This window comes from Gekko japonicus, unplaced genomic scaffold (assembly GCF_001447785.1).
Source record: "Gekko japonicus isolate JY-2015 unplaced genomic scaffold, Gekko_japonicus_V1.1 scaffold1300, whole genome shotgun sequence".
NCBI classification, from domain to species: domain Eukaryota; kingdom Metazoa; phylum Chordata; class Lepidosauria; order Squamata; family Gekkonidae; genus Gekko; species Gekko japonicus.
In genome coordinates, this window is record NW_015177052.1 from 10,284 (window position 1) to 27,000 (window position 16,717).

At 42.7% G+C, this 16,717-nt stretch overlaps 1 protein-coding gene across 1 annotated transcript in view; it reads right to left on the reverse strand.

Moving 5' to 3' along the window:
- Nucleotides 1-3,853: 3,853 nt before the first annotated feature.
- FAM3B (family with sequence similarity 3 member B) overlaps nucleotides 3,854-16,717 on the reverse strand; it is a 30,001-nt gene continuing 17,137 nt past the window's right edge. The window contains exons 3-8 of the mRNA XM_015428118.1: nucleotides 15,040-15,163; nucleotides 10,719-10,777; nucleotides 8,346-8,396; nucleotides 7,695-7,782; nucleotides 5,085-5,217; nucleotides 3,854-4,369 (exon numbers count right to left, since the gene is read on the reverse strand). Coding sequence (XP_015283604.1) covers nucleotides 4,280-4,369; nucleotides 5,085-5,217; nucleotides 7,695-7,782; nucleotides 8,346-8,396; nucleotides 10,719-10,777; nucleotides 15,040-15,163 — 545 coding nt within the window. The 3' untranslated portion in view covers nucleotides 3,854-4,279. The remainder of the gene's footprint in view (nucleotides 4,370-5,084; nucleotides 5,218-7,694; nucleotides 7,783-8,345; nucleotides 8,397-10,718; nucleotides 10,778-15,039; nucleotides 15,164-16,717) is intronic.

Here is a 16,717-nt window from a genome sequence, read left to right on the forward strand (position 1 = left end):
GGTGCTTGGGGGGGTCAACAGTGGAAGGGTTTCTAGTGTGCTCGCCCCACTGGTGGACCTCCTGATAGCACCTGGTATTTCTGGCCACTGTGTGACACAGAGTGTTGGACTGGATGGGCCTTTGGCCTGATCCAACATTAGCGTCTCTTATGTTCTTATGAAAGGACTGAAAGCGCTTTCTAGACTTTCCTTCTCTTTTCTTTGGAGAACTTTCTTCTTGTCCTTGTCTTTGATAAGGTACCTATCAAGCCCTTCACCAAACAGGTTCACACCTTTAAAAGGAACTGCTGCCAATTTGGTACGTGCTGATCGATTCACATCCCAGCAATGTAGCCAGGTATTTCGTCTCGCTGTAACACTGCTCGCCATGCCCCTGGCGGATTGCTGTACTGCGTCCAGGGTGGCATCTGCAGCAAACACTACAGCCAGGGCTATTTTCTTTAGCTCATCTTTTAGCTCTTTAGGTATACCACAGTTTGCTTTTGCGAGGTCAGAGGACCATGCATATGCGGCTCTAGCAAAGAGAGAGCCGGTTGCCTGATGCTCTTAAAGCATTTGCAGAGGCTTCAAAATCTCTCCTGAGTGCTTGCTCTATACGTTTGTCACAGTGGTCCTTTGGCATGCCATCTGCTCCCATAGATGCCAAGCTGTTAACTGGGTCATCCACCATTGGAAGCTTCAGCTGCTTTGTTGCCTCTGGAATGAGAGTGTAGAACTTGTAAAAACTGGTTGAGTTGGTTTGGGCTTTGCTGGATGTTCTCACTCTGCTTTAATAATATTGTAGAAAGCTGCTGGTACTAGTTGTAAAGATAGTTTTGTCTGAGCCTATAGGGAAACCTGAATCCTCTGGCCCTGGTTCCTTTGGAGTATAAGATAACTCCAGTGTTCTAATTACTTTGGGCAGCAGTCTACTATACAGTTCCTGTGGAAAAAGTCTGGACTGTACTACCGGGACTACCTTCTCTTCCTCCTCCTGAGAGTTCACCCTCTTCCTTTAAAGAACTATAGCCTGCAGAACTGGAGTCAGTTTCCTGTTCACTCAACATAGGACTAAGATCCCTATGAACCTTAGGGTCCTTCCTATTCCTTTTATCAGTGAGAAGGGGTTCCAGTTGATCTGAACTGTGCCTTTTCCACCCTGAGGTATGAGGGTGCCTGTCCCTATCCAATAACTCCTGCCACATAGCTCTGAACTCCTTTCTCATTTTACTTTCTCATTTTTTACTTTCTTGAAATTATTGCATCTTAACTTCTTTTTTAATTTTTTCAAATTATCTTCTAGTTCTATTTCAAGCATTTGAATTAGGAGCAAGCCAGTTAATTTCTAGTAGTAGCAACCAATCCTCTTATAGGAGTAGCATTTCAGTCTTCTTTTCTATCCAGCTGGAAGCCTTATTTTTAAATAGGCTGACAAATGCTCTTCCAGCTGGATAGAAAAGAAGACTGAAATGCTACTCCTATAAACAACCAGAGAGCAATTGAGCCAGCAACATGAGATAGAGAGGAATTACCAGCCAATTTGAAAAAAGAAGGCTTCTAGCCAGATAGGACTAGTTGCTACTACTAGAAATTAATTAACTGGCTTGCTCCTAATTCAAATACTTGAAATGGAACTAGAAGATAATTTTAAGAAATTAAAAAAGAAGTTAAGCTGCAATAATTTGAAGAACGTAAACAAGAAGTTAAGCTGTAACAATTTGAAGAAAGTAAAAAAGAAGTTAAGCTGTATCCAATATAATAGGATTACTCCTGAGGAAGATTGATGAAATGAGTGTATAACTGGGTATCCATATTCTGAGCAGTGGAAGTACCAGGGTCAGCATCCATATTATGCACCATCTGAAACTGAAAGAAGCTCCGTTTACTAAAATGGCCACCTTCCCGCCCTTTTACTCTCTCTAAGACACATGGTGTCCTATGTGGGCCCTATGTGTAAGGGACCACCATTTTATAGTGTCATGGGGAGTTTTCTGGGGGTTCCCAGTCTTCCCTCACTGGCACTCCATTCCCCTCACCCTCCCTCTATTAAGGCTGTGGGTGGGGTGGGTGGGTGGCTCCTCAGTGTACAACTGGAGCTATAGCAAGAGACCCTTCCCAGGAGGGGGGCTCACTGCTCCACCAAGGCTGTAGTCTCTGGGAACGGCCCGTGACATCTTCTTGCTGTGAAAAGAAGAGCAGAGCCAATCCCTTCAGCTGTGTAGGGACTCTGTTGCACCACAACGGTTGTCCCGCCGGTTGTCAACAGCTACCCCGCTCTCCTGCAAAGCCCCTGGATCCAATAGTGTTGGGAGTGGAGGCTGCTCACCTGGCTCTCCCAGCTGGGAGTCCTTGCAGGGGGCTGTCTCAGCACTGCGGTTCCCAGGGGATCTCCCAGGTCCATCGATGCTGGCTCAATCCGCTCATGCGAAAAACGGAAAGGGAGGAAGGGAAACAAGGAACGCTCATAGGCTACCTTTTCCTTCCCTCCTGTCACTCTTCAGCCTTCTTTTCTAATCTAGTAATGTGCTCCACAGGAGCACCACCGGTCACGTCCTTCTTGGAAGGCAGGGCCAGAGAGACTGGGAAGCCAGGGGGCAAGCCCCTCCCCTCCGGGACTAAAAGAGTTCACCGGCCCTGCCTTCAGAGAGGAGGAGCTGTTTCCCAGGAGTAAGGAGTCTTAAGGACTGCCCCACTCCTGGACCACTGGAGAAAATGTGGTTCTGAAATTTAGGCCATCTTAATGCTACCTTTCCCCATTAAAAAGATTCCCAAGTAGAATTACATTATAAAAAATGAAAGAACAACAATAATTAATCATAAGAGTATAAGAACAAATCATTATAATAAAACAGCAGCATTACAAGACATAAAAATTAGTGCCAGTTCACAAATATCATCCCAAGGCTTTTAAAATTTGCATCTGGAAGGTCTGGAGGGATGATACAAGTGTGGCCACCTAAATCAGCCATTAACTCAGGGGTGGTAGCCAAGAAGTCCCTCTCATGGGCCCCACCAGTCTCTATAATCAGTAAGACTACAGAATTGTAAAGCTTTGCTAAAGTTTGACTGAAGAGAAATGTTTTGTATTGACACATAAGTACCAGCAAGATGGAACCAGGTAGCATATTCCATCATTCTAGTGCCACCACTGAGGTTCTTTTATGTCGTTTTTTTAAAATGCATTTTAAATGCATATAAAAACTATTTTATGTTTGGTAGGGGACTCCCCCTCTTTCTGGATATCTACATGTAGACATTCATTTTACTAGCAGAGGGAGTGATTCTGTTTGTGACAGAAACAAAATCTGAAGGTTAAATAGGATCAAACCAGATACTACTTAACTGCAGGCTTCATTATTTGCTTAGTTTATTAACTTGTAATAAGGTCCCAAGTAATGCTCCCTCTAAGTTGTGGAATCTTATGATCAAAAATTCTACTTTGAGAGCTACTGGCATTAAAGCTGTGAGCAAGTGTTTTCGCTACTGCATAAATCAGTTTGCTCTGGAGCGATCCTTCCTGAGCTAAGACAAAAATGTGTGAGCTGGAGGCTAAAAAAACTGTTAGCTAGCTCACACTAACTCAGCTTAGAGGGAACACTGGTCCCAAGCAACATTCTGATATTCCCCTCAAGACACATCGACAATACATGCAACAGACCTATGTGGAACTTGACCACCCTGCCCACAGCAATGTACTCAAGCCAGAAAGTACAGACTGTTACAACTTGCATATTGCAAACTACAGTTTCCCACACAGCAGTCACACTTAAAAAGAAACACACAAACTGTGTTTAAATATGAAATCCTTTTTAATGTTTCCAGAAAAATTCAAATAATAAATACATGTACATTAAAGTACAAACTGTGTTAGTTATATAACCACTATTTTGATGCTTACCTTTGGCTGAAGTATGCTTACGTGAAGGGGAGAGGGCAGCACCCAACTGGGATTCTTTACTGGCAACATTAACTTTGAAAATGTATTGCTGAATAATGAAAACTTAAAACCAAATGCACATATAGTGTATTTTATTTCTTGCAATAACTCTGTGAACTTAGTGAATCAAGTTCTAAGCTGTTTTTCTTAAAACACAGCATAAAACACTTGTAAAAAGATCACTGATGGTGCATATCCCATAAATGGGAAAACAACTGACAGCAGTACATGACTTTTTAAAAATTATAAATATTGGGATTTCCACCCAAAGACTGACACTGCAGCCTCTGACAAATGCATCCTTATAGAAACGCATGGTAGAAATATTTGAGCCACTCTGTCAGCATAGCTTAATTTAAAAATTCAGCGTAGGTTTCGGGGAAGGCAGCCTTCTATCTGGATTTCAGCTGGCCAGCCACCATATCGGTTCATCTTATTGTCAGAATGGTTGATCTGTTTGAAAGATTCACATAAAGAGTAATTGAGTTTACCGTTTTAAAGTAATCCAACTTGGTAAGTACGGATTTGATTTGCAATGCAAAAGGAAGGGCAGGTTGTGGAAGGAGCAGGCAGGACACTTCAAAACACAGGATAGTATAAAATTCATAACTGTCTCACTAGCAACGTTGCATGGAAATTATTTATTCATTAAATTTATTTCTAGGCTCCATATTCCACAAACAATGTTTAAGGTGCTTACAGTCACTGTGAATTGCATTCTTTCCTGTTCAAGCTTGCAGAGGGCTACAATAGTGAAGCAGAAATATTCAGATGCCCCTTTAGTGTTTTCTCCTTCCACTCCCTGGATTGTCAGCCAGGCTCATCAGTTTTGCTGGGATTCCATTTTAGCTTCATCTCATATTTATAAATATATTTATATACTGCCTTTGAACAGGAAGTTCTTAAAGAGCTTTCCTTGGAGCAGAAAAATAAGGACCAATAAGGAGGTCTAAGTTATAGCCTGACAGACAAATTTAGAGAGGAGATATAACTTCCGTGGCTGTGCAGGGGAAAAGGCTTATGTTCTAAATAGTTAAATATCAGGCTACAGTTAAAGATATTAGTTCTGGGTGTGGGTGTGTAAGCTGGCAACCTTACAATCTTACAATAGTTACACATTGGAATCAAACATGTCAAGTGGAAATTAAGAAGCTCTCAAAAGTATGACCTTTTCTTTTTCTAGGTTATCTGGCAGCTTGAAACCTTTTGCAGCCATGAAGACCCAGCTTGACCGGAATCGTATGTTTTGGATGTCTTTACTGCCGAGGTCTGCTATTGCCTTTTTTGCGTTCTCCTTTAATCTGTATGGGAGATATACAGAGATATTTTAACTTTGCACTTTTTAGTACTCAGCTTTCCAGAAAGCCAAAAAGTTATAGAAAACATATTCTTACTCAAACAATATTCTCTCAGTAAATGTCAATAAAGAGATTGGGTTGGATCTGATGGGCCTTCCACTGGTGGAATTTTGCCCAATTCTCATTGTAGCCCCCTCCCAAACCACAATGTTTTCTTCTGCAAGAATCCCCCACCTAGGCCATTTCTGAAGTCACACAAAGCTGCTGGAGGAATGGGATGTGTGAGGAGAACTACTTGGATTAGTGAAACATTCATGTGCTCGAACACATTAAGAAACGAATTCCATTGTGTCACCTGCTACCCATCACCTGTGTAACATGGTGGTCTAGAGAACTTAGGTCAGCACAGCTTGGATACACTAAAAAGCAGAACTTGTTTAATTTAAACATAAGATCATAAACAACCTGTAGGCGATCTATTATCTCAGGATTCTATGGTTCCAAAACTATCACTCATGCAAGGTGGGGAACACAACGTTTGAAACACATGAAGCTGCCATTCATCTATCAAGGTCGATATTGCGTACTCTGGCAGAGGCTCTCCAGAGTTTCAGGCAGATGTCTTTCACATCACCTAATATCTGGTCCTTTTAAATGGAGATGCTGAGGACTGAGATGGGGTCCTTCTGCTTCAAAGCAGATATTCTACCACCAAGCCCCTCCTGATTTCTGCACAAGTTGCATCCATTGCCATACATCCACCGCTATTCTCAAGCGTTCCCCCAACCCTCAGGAGCAGATTTGTGGATACTGCAAGGCCCTCCAAAAACTGGGGAGGGAGAAATGGAAAGATCGATTCTGTAAGCACAGCTTCTACTGGATATTCTATGATCCAACCCAATGTCAGTGAGTAAAGATGTTCCTGCCTCCAAAAACATTTGTGTGTGTGTGTGTGTGTGTGTGTGTGTACACACACATTATCAGTCTTAATTACCAGTTTGTGGTTCTTGGCAGGGAACCACACCTTAACTATTGCTTTTTTGCTTTGTAACTAAATTGATTGCTTATTTGCTTTTTCCCTTTTATTTTTCACAATTTGGATGATTAAAAAAAAATTAAAATGAGCAATTGCTCATTCCTCTTCCAGGGAACATAATAAAGGATTAATTCAGGAATGCTGTTGTCGTCATGAGTGAAAAGGAAGTAACTTATTGAGCCAAGAAAGTGGCTAAAATGAGGCAAAATGTATACGGACGTTTGCAGAGAGGAGTGTAAACTCTGCTTGTTGTTGTTGTTGTTCAGTCGCACAGTCGAGTCCGACTCTTTGCGACCCCATGGACCAGCTCCCTCCAGGCCTTCCGGTCTTCCGCCATCCTCTGAAGTTTGCTCAACTTCATGTTCGTTGCATCTGCTACTCTGCTACACTGTACTTATTTTCCATATAAAACTATCATTTCTTATTATTCTTTTGATTTGTATCCCACTCTCCCCCACTAAAGTGGGGCTCAGAGCAGGTTCCAACATATAAATAAAACATATATCAGATTAAAACAGTTCAGTTAAAACAATTCCAACAATACAATTCCCTTGATGGCACATGCTTTTACTATACTGGTGCCCCAAGGAGAGAGAGGGAGGGGGCAAGGCAGGCCTGTAGCTACAGTGGGGCATCTTGGGGCTAGCCCCCCTGACTTACTGGAAAGGCCCCATGACTTCTCATCCAGCCCAGGGCCCCCGTGGCAGCAGGTGCGGGAAAGGAGCCGGCTATTCCTTTAATTCGATTAGCCAGTACCCCCTAAGAAATTTAAATGCCCCCCCCAACTTTAAAAATCCTGGCTACGGGCCTGGGTCAAAGTAGCAGAACTGCATAGATGGGAGTTCCCCTGACCTCATCCAGATGCTTGATGGTACATCTCCATCTTACAGGCCATGTGGAATTGTACCAAATCCTGCAGGGCCTGGATCTCAGTTGGGAGTGCATTCCACCAAGCTGGAACCACCACTGAAAAGGCTCTGTTTCTGATCAAAGCCAGGCAAATACTCCTTGGTCCCAGGATCTCCAATGTGTTGTTATTAGAAAACTGTAATGCTCTTTGGGGGGTATGCCAGGAGAGGCAGTCCCGCAGATATGGTAAGATCTTGCCTGTGATGACAGGCACTGCAGAATTTCTACAGCGAATGTAATGCTATATTAGTAAGTGCTGGTTAGGATACCATTTTAATTTCATTTGCAGACAATTGAGAGGATGATTGAGTGAGCAGCACAAAAGCATCCTAGAACGGAAATAACTCAAATACCAAATTCCCTCAAGAGATATTGTTAAGTGCTGAATGGGCAGCATTTCTCAGTGTGGCAGAGTGCCAACTAAATTTCATGATACCTACACTGGCTTTATTAGAGTATTTCTACAATTGGCAAAGCTAATGTCCAAACCATAAACTTGCATTAAGAACTGAGGGACATGAGTGTGTGTGCTTACTTGGTGCTTCCATCATCATGAGTCACCATCAGGAGCAGCGATCCTTGAGGAGCTTTTTTAATGAAATCTGTCATATCTCCAGAAAATTCTGAGGGTAAAAGGGGGGAAAAACTCTCTAAAAGTACATCCTACAAAAATGTACAATAGTCTCTCTCAAAATTTATTCCCAGTTCTTAGCTTTTTTATTTAGAAGAGTGAAGCTGAGGAATTTCATGCTTTTTTCTAACAAGGTACCTCTTCTGCTGAAGATAAAGAGCAGGATCCAGCACACAATTCTATTTCCACTAGACCTCTTGCACAAGCAGAAGCCTAAGAAAAAGCCTGCAGTAGCCACTTGTGCTAAGTCAAATTTATTGTATCTCCACTGCATTTTCACTTGCGCAAGATCTTTGTGCAACCAGATTCTGCGCACTATAATATATAGGGATGACTGTGCTAGATGTTGCATATGCAAGCGGAAATGTGCTAATGCCTCTGCTTGAGCATCTCCGGATCTAAGCCACAGAAAGCACTTGTGATGCTAATTGTCAAGGAAGTCCCTGTCAGGAGAAGCCCCGGCTGTGGACATTGCCCCCAATAGGAATGGTATTCCACAACTGTGTATTTCCAGGTTGATCGTCAACAACCCTGTGATAGTGAATACCCCCTTACCTCCTTCCCACATGTCAAAATATTTTGCATCCGTACACTTTCCTGTGTCATCTACAAGTAAGAAAATGAATTAAACATGAGAGCAAAGACTATAAAATAAACAGAAAAAACAGTTTCAGCATTTAGTTTAGAATCCAGAGGGCTGCGATGTGCTTGCGCAGCTGTTAGAATTGCCACCTCTGGGTTGGGAAACACCTGGAGATTTCGGGAGTGGAGCCTGGGGAGGGCAAGATTTGGGGAGGGCAGTGACTTCAGTAGGGTATAATGACACAGAGTCCGTCCTCCGAAGAAGCCATTTGTTCAGGGGAACTGGTCTACATAGCCTGGAGATCAGCTGTAATATCAGGAGATCTCCAGGCTCCACCTGGAGGTTGAGAACCCTAACAAGACTCAATCTATCCTTTTTCTGAGGGCTTTTCTATATATTGACAAGCCTTTTCAAAATAGGAAACACAACAGTCTTTTCTGAGTTCCTAACTGACATAGCCTGTTTTCTTTCACTTTCATGAGGCTGGGCTCACAGTGAAATATGGCATATGCTAGTGGGCAAGGGCTCAAGTCAAGTGGGAATTCCCTCTGCCATTTTCCCAGTTTAATCCACATCCTGTAGTGATCACCATTCTCAATATTCCCAGTTTCCCCCTGCCTGCTATTTTTTGTTTATTTCAAAGAGAGAGTTCCTTGCTGATATTTAGCTGAAGAAGGCCTTAATGTAAACACCAGATCTCACCACATGAGGGCACATTCATATTAAATATGACATGATAAAGATCACCTGTGAGTGACTTTCCCACATAAAAGTATAAGTTTCCCAACTGTTTGTCCCAATGTTCAATCTTGATCCAAAGTCTAAGACAGTCATTTTAATCTTACTTTTTTGTTTTAAAAAGTTAGCAGAAAGACAGAAAGTATTTTACAATACATATGAAATGGATGCTGTAGTGCTAGATATGAGGCAAAAACAAAGGTTGGAGCTACTATATTGACAGAACCAAGCTTGGTTGCCTAGCACTGAGGGGAAAGTAGGGTTCCAGCTCTGAGTAGGGAAATACCTGGAGATTTGGGGGATGGATCCTGTGGAGGGCAGCTTTGGGGGGGCAGAAGAACTCAGCAGGAAAAATCCCAACCTGTAGCTGGCAACCCTAGTCAGGACTGGCCCCAATGAGTTCCTCACAAAGGCATGGAAAGGGTTTCATTCCTTTGTCTTTTTACTGACAGTACCAAGCTTGGTTGCCTACCAACAGCCACTGAGGGAAAAATTAGTCCCACAGAGGAGCCAAGCAGGTGAAGTGTCTTCCTCAGGAGAGAGAGCATATTCTGACAGGGAACAGTGGCTGGAGTGGGTGGGGAAGAGGAGCAGACCCAGCACCTGGCCAATGGCACACGAGTACTCTTGAGTTGTGGCTTACAGGCCAATGGCTGATGGAGCGCACTGTGGGCGGGACTCAGGCAATGCAGCCAGTGGATAGGGACAGCTTCTGAGTGACACATCATGGAGCCAACTGATTTAGGAGCATGTGGAATGTTCAGAAAGTGCCACCTCACTACTCAATTATATATAAGGAAAGATAACTATATACCTTAACAGTTCTCTGTATACCTTAATAGTTCTCCATTGTACAAAGGTTTCCCAAGATCACACAAAATGACTGGAATATTATACCCATTATTATTATTTTTTATTACATTTACATTCTATCCTATGATCAGAGCAGCTTACAACTGACAGCAGTGAATAGTTACACTTAAAACCACTATAAGGCTGCATTCTGATGTCACAACAAACCTCCTCTTGTTCACAGCAGGCACAAATGCTTACATGCTTCTGCTCCCTCCTTCCTCACCACATATGCATAGATATGATTAAAAGTTTTCTAGTTCAAGTTTCAGTTTGCTCCCACATCTGAATGCTGCCTGGTCAAATGGTTTCCTCCACACAAACAAGGATTCTAAACCAGGACTGAACTGGGTTAGAATCTCCATTTGTGGGGAAGGAACAAGCCATGTCTGAGCACATCATAAACAGACAGAGGTTCATCATGATATCTAAATGAGGCCTAAAGCAACTGTTGAGTAAAGTATATAAAACAGGATATTAAAAAAAACACATACTAGTGGATCAGAATGAGTCCCCAAAACCATTCTAACACACTGTAAGGTAGCAGCAGTAGTGGTAGTTATACTAATACTTATAATACAACACTTTGAATACTCTTCCTACTTTGAATACTCTTCCCACCTAGCAGGTTCATGTAAAAGTAAGATTTCTACCCAGGACTTCCTGCTTCATGACCGGGTTTCTGGCTGCTGCTCTTCTCTAGTTTAATATTCATCACAACTGTTTATTGTACAGAGTTGTGCCTTTTTACTCACAATCTACAATGGCAATATTGATGCCTCTCCCTGCATTTTTCTTTTCTTCACTTATGAGCCTGAAATGACAATACAGAATATAATCACTGAGAAGTACCTCAGAAAGGTCTCTTCAAGGAAGACATTTGCTGCTGTTTTTAAATAGGGCATAGGTACCTTAACAGAAATGGCTCTCAAAAGCTCTAGGAAGCAGAATACAGAGATCATAGACACCACAACTACAACACTGAAAGGAGAGAACACAGTTGCACCAATCACTTCTTCCCCAGCCTTTACATATAATGGATTAGACATTGGATTGCAGTGTTGCAATCCTTCCCCAAGGGATGACCTGCCTGCTGTGAAGTTGGAGAAGAATCCAATAAGCACTGAGAAGGATTGGTCATGGAAAGCCAATGTGCATACACTCCTGATTATTTAAGCATGGTGAAGCATAGGGTTGCCAGCCTCCAGGTGACAGAGATCAGTTCCCCTGGAGAAAACAGCTGCTTTGGAGGGTGGGTTCTATGTAAATAGACCCTGCCAAGGTCCCTCCCCTCTCCAAACCCTGCCCTCTCCAGGCTGTGCCCCCAAATCTCCAGGTATTTCACAATCTGGAGCTGGCAACCCTACCAGTATTTGGATGGGAGACCCCCAAGGAAGTTCAGGGTCACTGACCCTACTCTATCCATTCCCATCTGGAGTGTAACCTTCTTGTGGAGGTGAACATTTTGTGCGCTTTATTTTTCTGTGGAAATTTTCTATTCCTAAAGACTCATTGTTTTGTTTAATAACAATTGGCCACTGCTAATACAATATTAGGCAAAAATGGCAATTTCAAAACTGCAATCTGTCAAGTGATTAACCCTAATAATTGTGTGAAATACATTTACATTTTGTTGAATTGTAAATAGGAATAGGGATAAAACCATAAACACATATAAAAATCCACACAGAAAATGAAGCTATGAATTTACCTAACTAGGGCCCCGGTCACACGGAAGGTTTTGGCTGATCGGGGGTGCAGCAAACAGGTGCAATCTCACCGCAACATCTGGGAAGCGGCGCGCACCCATCCCCGATCCAGCCCTTCAGGCCGAAAACCCGCAGTAAAAAAAAACACCCCCAGAGGAGGACTTACCAGGAACGTTTCATCAAGCGCGGCCGTGGGATCACTGCCATGCCCGTCATCCGGAGCAATCCAGGCTCCCGGCCGAACTGCACATGTGCAGTTCGGCTGCCTCGCTCCCTTTTCAGTGGCTTCCCCCCGGCATCTGATCGTGCCGGGGAGGAAGTGCACGGCAGCTCGGGGATCTATGTGATCCCGCTGCTACGTGTCTCTTTTGGTGCGGCTTTAAAAAGCCGCACTTTGCCAGTGCTTTTCCCCCCCCCCGTGTGGCCGGGGCCTAGGTTTACTACATAGGTTGAATCAAAACCAAAATTAAACTTCTTACTTATACATCTCCTCTTTAGGTAGAAGGGATAGCATAATCACCAATCTGATATGGGACTAATAAGTAATGCAAGTGATGTCATGGAGAGCGACAGTGGAATGTCCACAGCATATTATGTCCATGCTGTTCTTTGGATGTGTTAGAATTAGTAACTTGGATCTATTCACAAGAACAGGCTATTTATACCCATCAGACACCACCTCCCACCTGATGAGGGATCAGTTGGGAATCAGCTTCTAATCTGCTGGGAAATTTTACTCTGTATCACAAAAACTATTTTTTTGGGAGGGGGAAACTGACTCCAAGCTGATCAACTGAAAGTCAGGATCGCCCAGCTTGGAAATGCTGCTGTGTCCCCAGACTTGCTGAGTTGCAACATCTTTAGCAGAGTGGGGTGGGTTAATCAGAAGCTCAGCTAATTTCCCATCTCTTCTCTCCAACCCAATCTGTTGGCTTGGGCCGCAGAGAAATGAAGAAAAATGATCTCTTTCTCCTCTTTTTGCAAAGAGGAAATTAAAAACATGGCTTCTATTTCCAATTTCACTCTATAGCTATACAGAGGAGTGTATCAGAACTTGATAGGGTTGCCAAGTCCTATCTTCACCCCCAGTGGGGAACTTGGGGGGGGCGTTCCTGGAGGGGGCGGGGCATCCTGATGTGATGACATCACATTGGGGATGTCCCCCCACCCGCCTGCCCAACAAGGGCCCCTTTAACTGCAGGGAGCCGGCATTTCACACGCCCTATCTCTGAGCAGAGACTGGGCGTGTGGCTGGCCCACAGTCACTCCTCTCTCTCAAGAGAGAAGGGAGAGGGGTGGGAGCAGGTGTTGTGGCTTGGGGGTGGGGCTTCCCCCGGCAGCCAGCTCGCCGCCGGTGGGTAGAAGCCCCCAAAAAGTGGGGGACCCCTGCCAAACCAAGGGGTTTGGCAACCCTAGAACTTGATCAGAACTTTTGAGTCAACCTCTGATCAAAGGCTGCTGGAAAATTGTTCTTCGACTGTCCAAGTTGTCTAATGCAACCTGAACACATTTCTAATCAGCTCACAGTATGATCATGAGTGTTGAAGAGGGTATGTTTGACTGGAATGCAACATTGCGTAGTTCTGGTTACTACTGTGAATGCAGAGGTGGCAACAACAACATTGTGTAGTTCTGGTTGATACTAGGAATGCAGAATGCAACAACAAGGGCTGGGGACTCATTACTGTTTAAAAATGAAAGCTGGGAACCAACAGATTGTTGCCATAGAGCACCATGACACTATAGTGATCTAGCAATTATTTATTTATTTTTAAAGCTGAAAGTAAGCCGGGTCGGGGGGGGGGGGGGGGAGGCAGTAGAAGGGCTGAGGCATGGGAAAAGATGCTGATGTGGGAAGGACCTGCAAAAATGCACACCTTCCCACGTACATGGATTTTTAAGGTTCTTTGATTACAATCTTTCAAAAGAACTGTGTGGAACTAGATTTGGGTAAGTTTACAGCAAACCAGAGGAAAAAACAGAAGTAGCTGCATTAAGGAAGCTGAGGTGGAGCAAAATATCTGTGCAGAAATAGCCCTAATTGTGTAAATCAGCTTTAAATTAAATTTGCTCTTATGGCACTTGGTGCCTTTCTGTGGGAGTTGCAGTTGTGCAAGGGATCTCAAAATTATGAAGCTGCCTTTCACAGTGTTGAACCTCTGGCCCAGGGGTGGCCAAACTGGGGCTTGGGAGCCACATGTGGCTCTTCCACACATATTGTGCATCTCCCGGCAGGGCAGCTGGGGAAGCTAAATATCATTAGCAAACAGATATGATTGGACAAATAAATATCATTATCAATATCTGCTTTTATCCCTTTTTGTTATAATTTTGGCAGTCTCATTTAAAGTTAATAAAAAAACAAATTTGCATGTTTTCCGAATAAAAACTTGTAATATTTGTTCATATCTTGTGACTCTCAAACAACTGATGTTTATTCTATGTGGCTCTTACATTAAGCAAGTCTGGCCACCCCTGCACTACTCCAAACTGGCTCTCATTAAGTTGGGGAGCAAAATTATACCTTTCCTGGTCTGTGTAGAAATCAGGAGAAAAGAAGGAGGGATCCGGCGCGCTGGGAGCGTGGGTTGCAGTCCAAGTTGGATTATTTAGCATGTGTGACCACAGCCCTATTTGCTTTTTTTGTTTTGTTTCTCTCTTTCTCTCAACCTTTTTCATTCTCTCTCTCTTAGACAAATAAATATAATTATTAATATCTGTTTTACCCCTTTTGTTTTTTGGCAGTCTCATTTAATGTTAATAAAAAGCAAATTTTCATGTTTTCCAATAAAAACATGTGTGTAATATTTGTTTACAACTTGTGGCTCTCAAACATCTGACATTTATTCTATGTGGCTCCTACATTAAGCAAGTTTGGCCACCCCTAGCCAGTATTGTCTGATCAAAAGATGGTCTCCAATAGCACAGGCAAGAGTCTTTCTCAGTTCTGCCATCTAAGATCCTTGTAACTAGAGATGCTAGGAACTTATTGGAAATTGACTGAAAGCCAGTGTGGTGTAGCCATTAACAGTACTGGACCAGTGAGACCTGGGTTCAAATCCCTCCTTGGCCACTGGGTGACCATCAGCCAGTCATGCTTTCTCAGCCTAACCTATCTCAAAGGGCTGTTATGAGAAGAAATCCGTATACAATGCCCTGAACTCCTTGGAGGAAGGGCATGATAACAATGTGATAAGCCTGTGAATTGCACGCACTCTACCACTGACTTGTGGCTATAAATTAAACTAATTCTGTTGAACCTCTCCAATCATTCACAGAACTCCAACCCCAGGAATCCTTAAAGATCAGCACATGCTCAGCTAGGCTGAAAGGTAAAGGCAGACTTTGACACAGATTTGGTGCTTACTGTTCATCTTCAAAGCAGATCTTTGCCATCTTCTCTTTGCCCCCACCACTGAGTAAACGATAAGCGTAACTCCCAGGTGGACAAGGAGACCAATGATCACATTTCTGTCTTTTTGGTAGTGGAGCTGCATTGAACAGAAAGGAAACTTTAGAGCACTTTCATTGGTTACATCACAATGTAGTAAGGCACTAGATCATTTTATTGTACCAAACCATAAATCTTGTATTTGTTGTTCTATGGACTTCAAGCTGTAACTTATTCTGCAAAAAAAAATGTTTAGGATATACTGGACAACACAGCATCTTTTTTCGTAAAGGACTAAGTGAAGTATCTAATTGCTGGTGTTGTAACTCACATGGCACGTCTCTTAAAGAAATGTTTTAGGATTGTCCAGTGATTTAGTCTTTTGGGGAGGAAGCAATTACTCATATCAGTTTTGTATTAGAATATTCATTGATTCTGTATTAGAATATTCATTGATTTTGATGATACTCATGCACTTTAAAATTATTTGCCTGTCTCCTGAAGACTAAATGATGGTCAACAAAAATGAACTCTCCATTCCCTTACTGCTGCTAAAAGACTTATATTACAACCCTGTAAAGATAAATCAATTAATCAAACCTTTATTGGCATATCGTATTAAAACTGACAGGCAAGGAAATACAAAAGTCATACGCACTTAATGATATATTCCCTCCTCTTAGAAGACAAAAACAAAAATTTGGCCACCATTTCCATAATCACTAAGGAGCGAGTAGGGAGTAAATAAGATATCTTTCATTCATCAGAATGATTTACTAGGTTTCTCAACAAAGGCCCGAGATATAATGATCAAACATCACTATAGAAGATACAGTGCAGAAGGATATGATTCAGACTCTCAGTTTCATTAACACCACATTAACATCACAATCCATCCACATAAGGAGTCTTAGAGAACCTACCATCCAGTACAGCCAAAGGCAGCACATTAAAATGGCCTAACATAAAAGCCCTTTGATAATGAGGAGTGGTTAAACATAAAAATATTCTGCTATAAACCCTTGGGGAGGAAACCCTACCTTCAAGGGGGAACATCTATCTGAAGCCAGGCTAATCAGCTCTTGGCGTTCTATGTCGAGGAGTCTTTGTTTAATCAAACGAAAGGCTGAACTTTCTGACAAATGAAGAAGCTCTCCAAAACTAACTCCTATACACACGATCTTACTCTCTATATGGAGAAACCATGCTGAGGATGAGGACTTGGTAAGCATTTGTTTGAAATTAGCTCTAAAATGTAATCTGAGCCAAAACCTAAATGTCATAATCCAAGCTTTCATTTCCAAAAGACTCTGATTGGTCTCCAAACAGATGGCTGCATAGGACACGCATGGGGGAAGGCCTAACATTTTCCGTAAAAATTTAGATTGGACTTTTTCTATATCTTTATTAATAGCCAAAATCCAGATTGGAACCCCATACAACAGTTTAGCACTGATGTTATGACTAAAAACCCTCAAGGCCACGGGAACATACTGATTGCCCTTAGCATCGTGAAAACAAGAAACTGCAAGCATGGACTTCCGGTTTTTACCGCTTTGAACTATGGTAGCATCTCTGGGGTCCTCCGAGAGACGTGTGCCATGAATCAGGGATTAGGAGGGAGTGTGATTGTGCACGCTCCCCCATGAAGCCC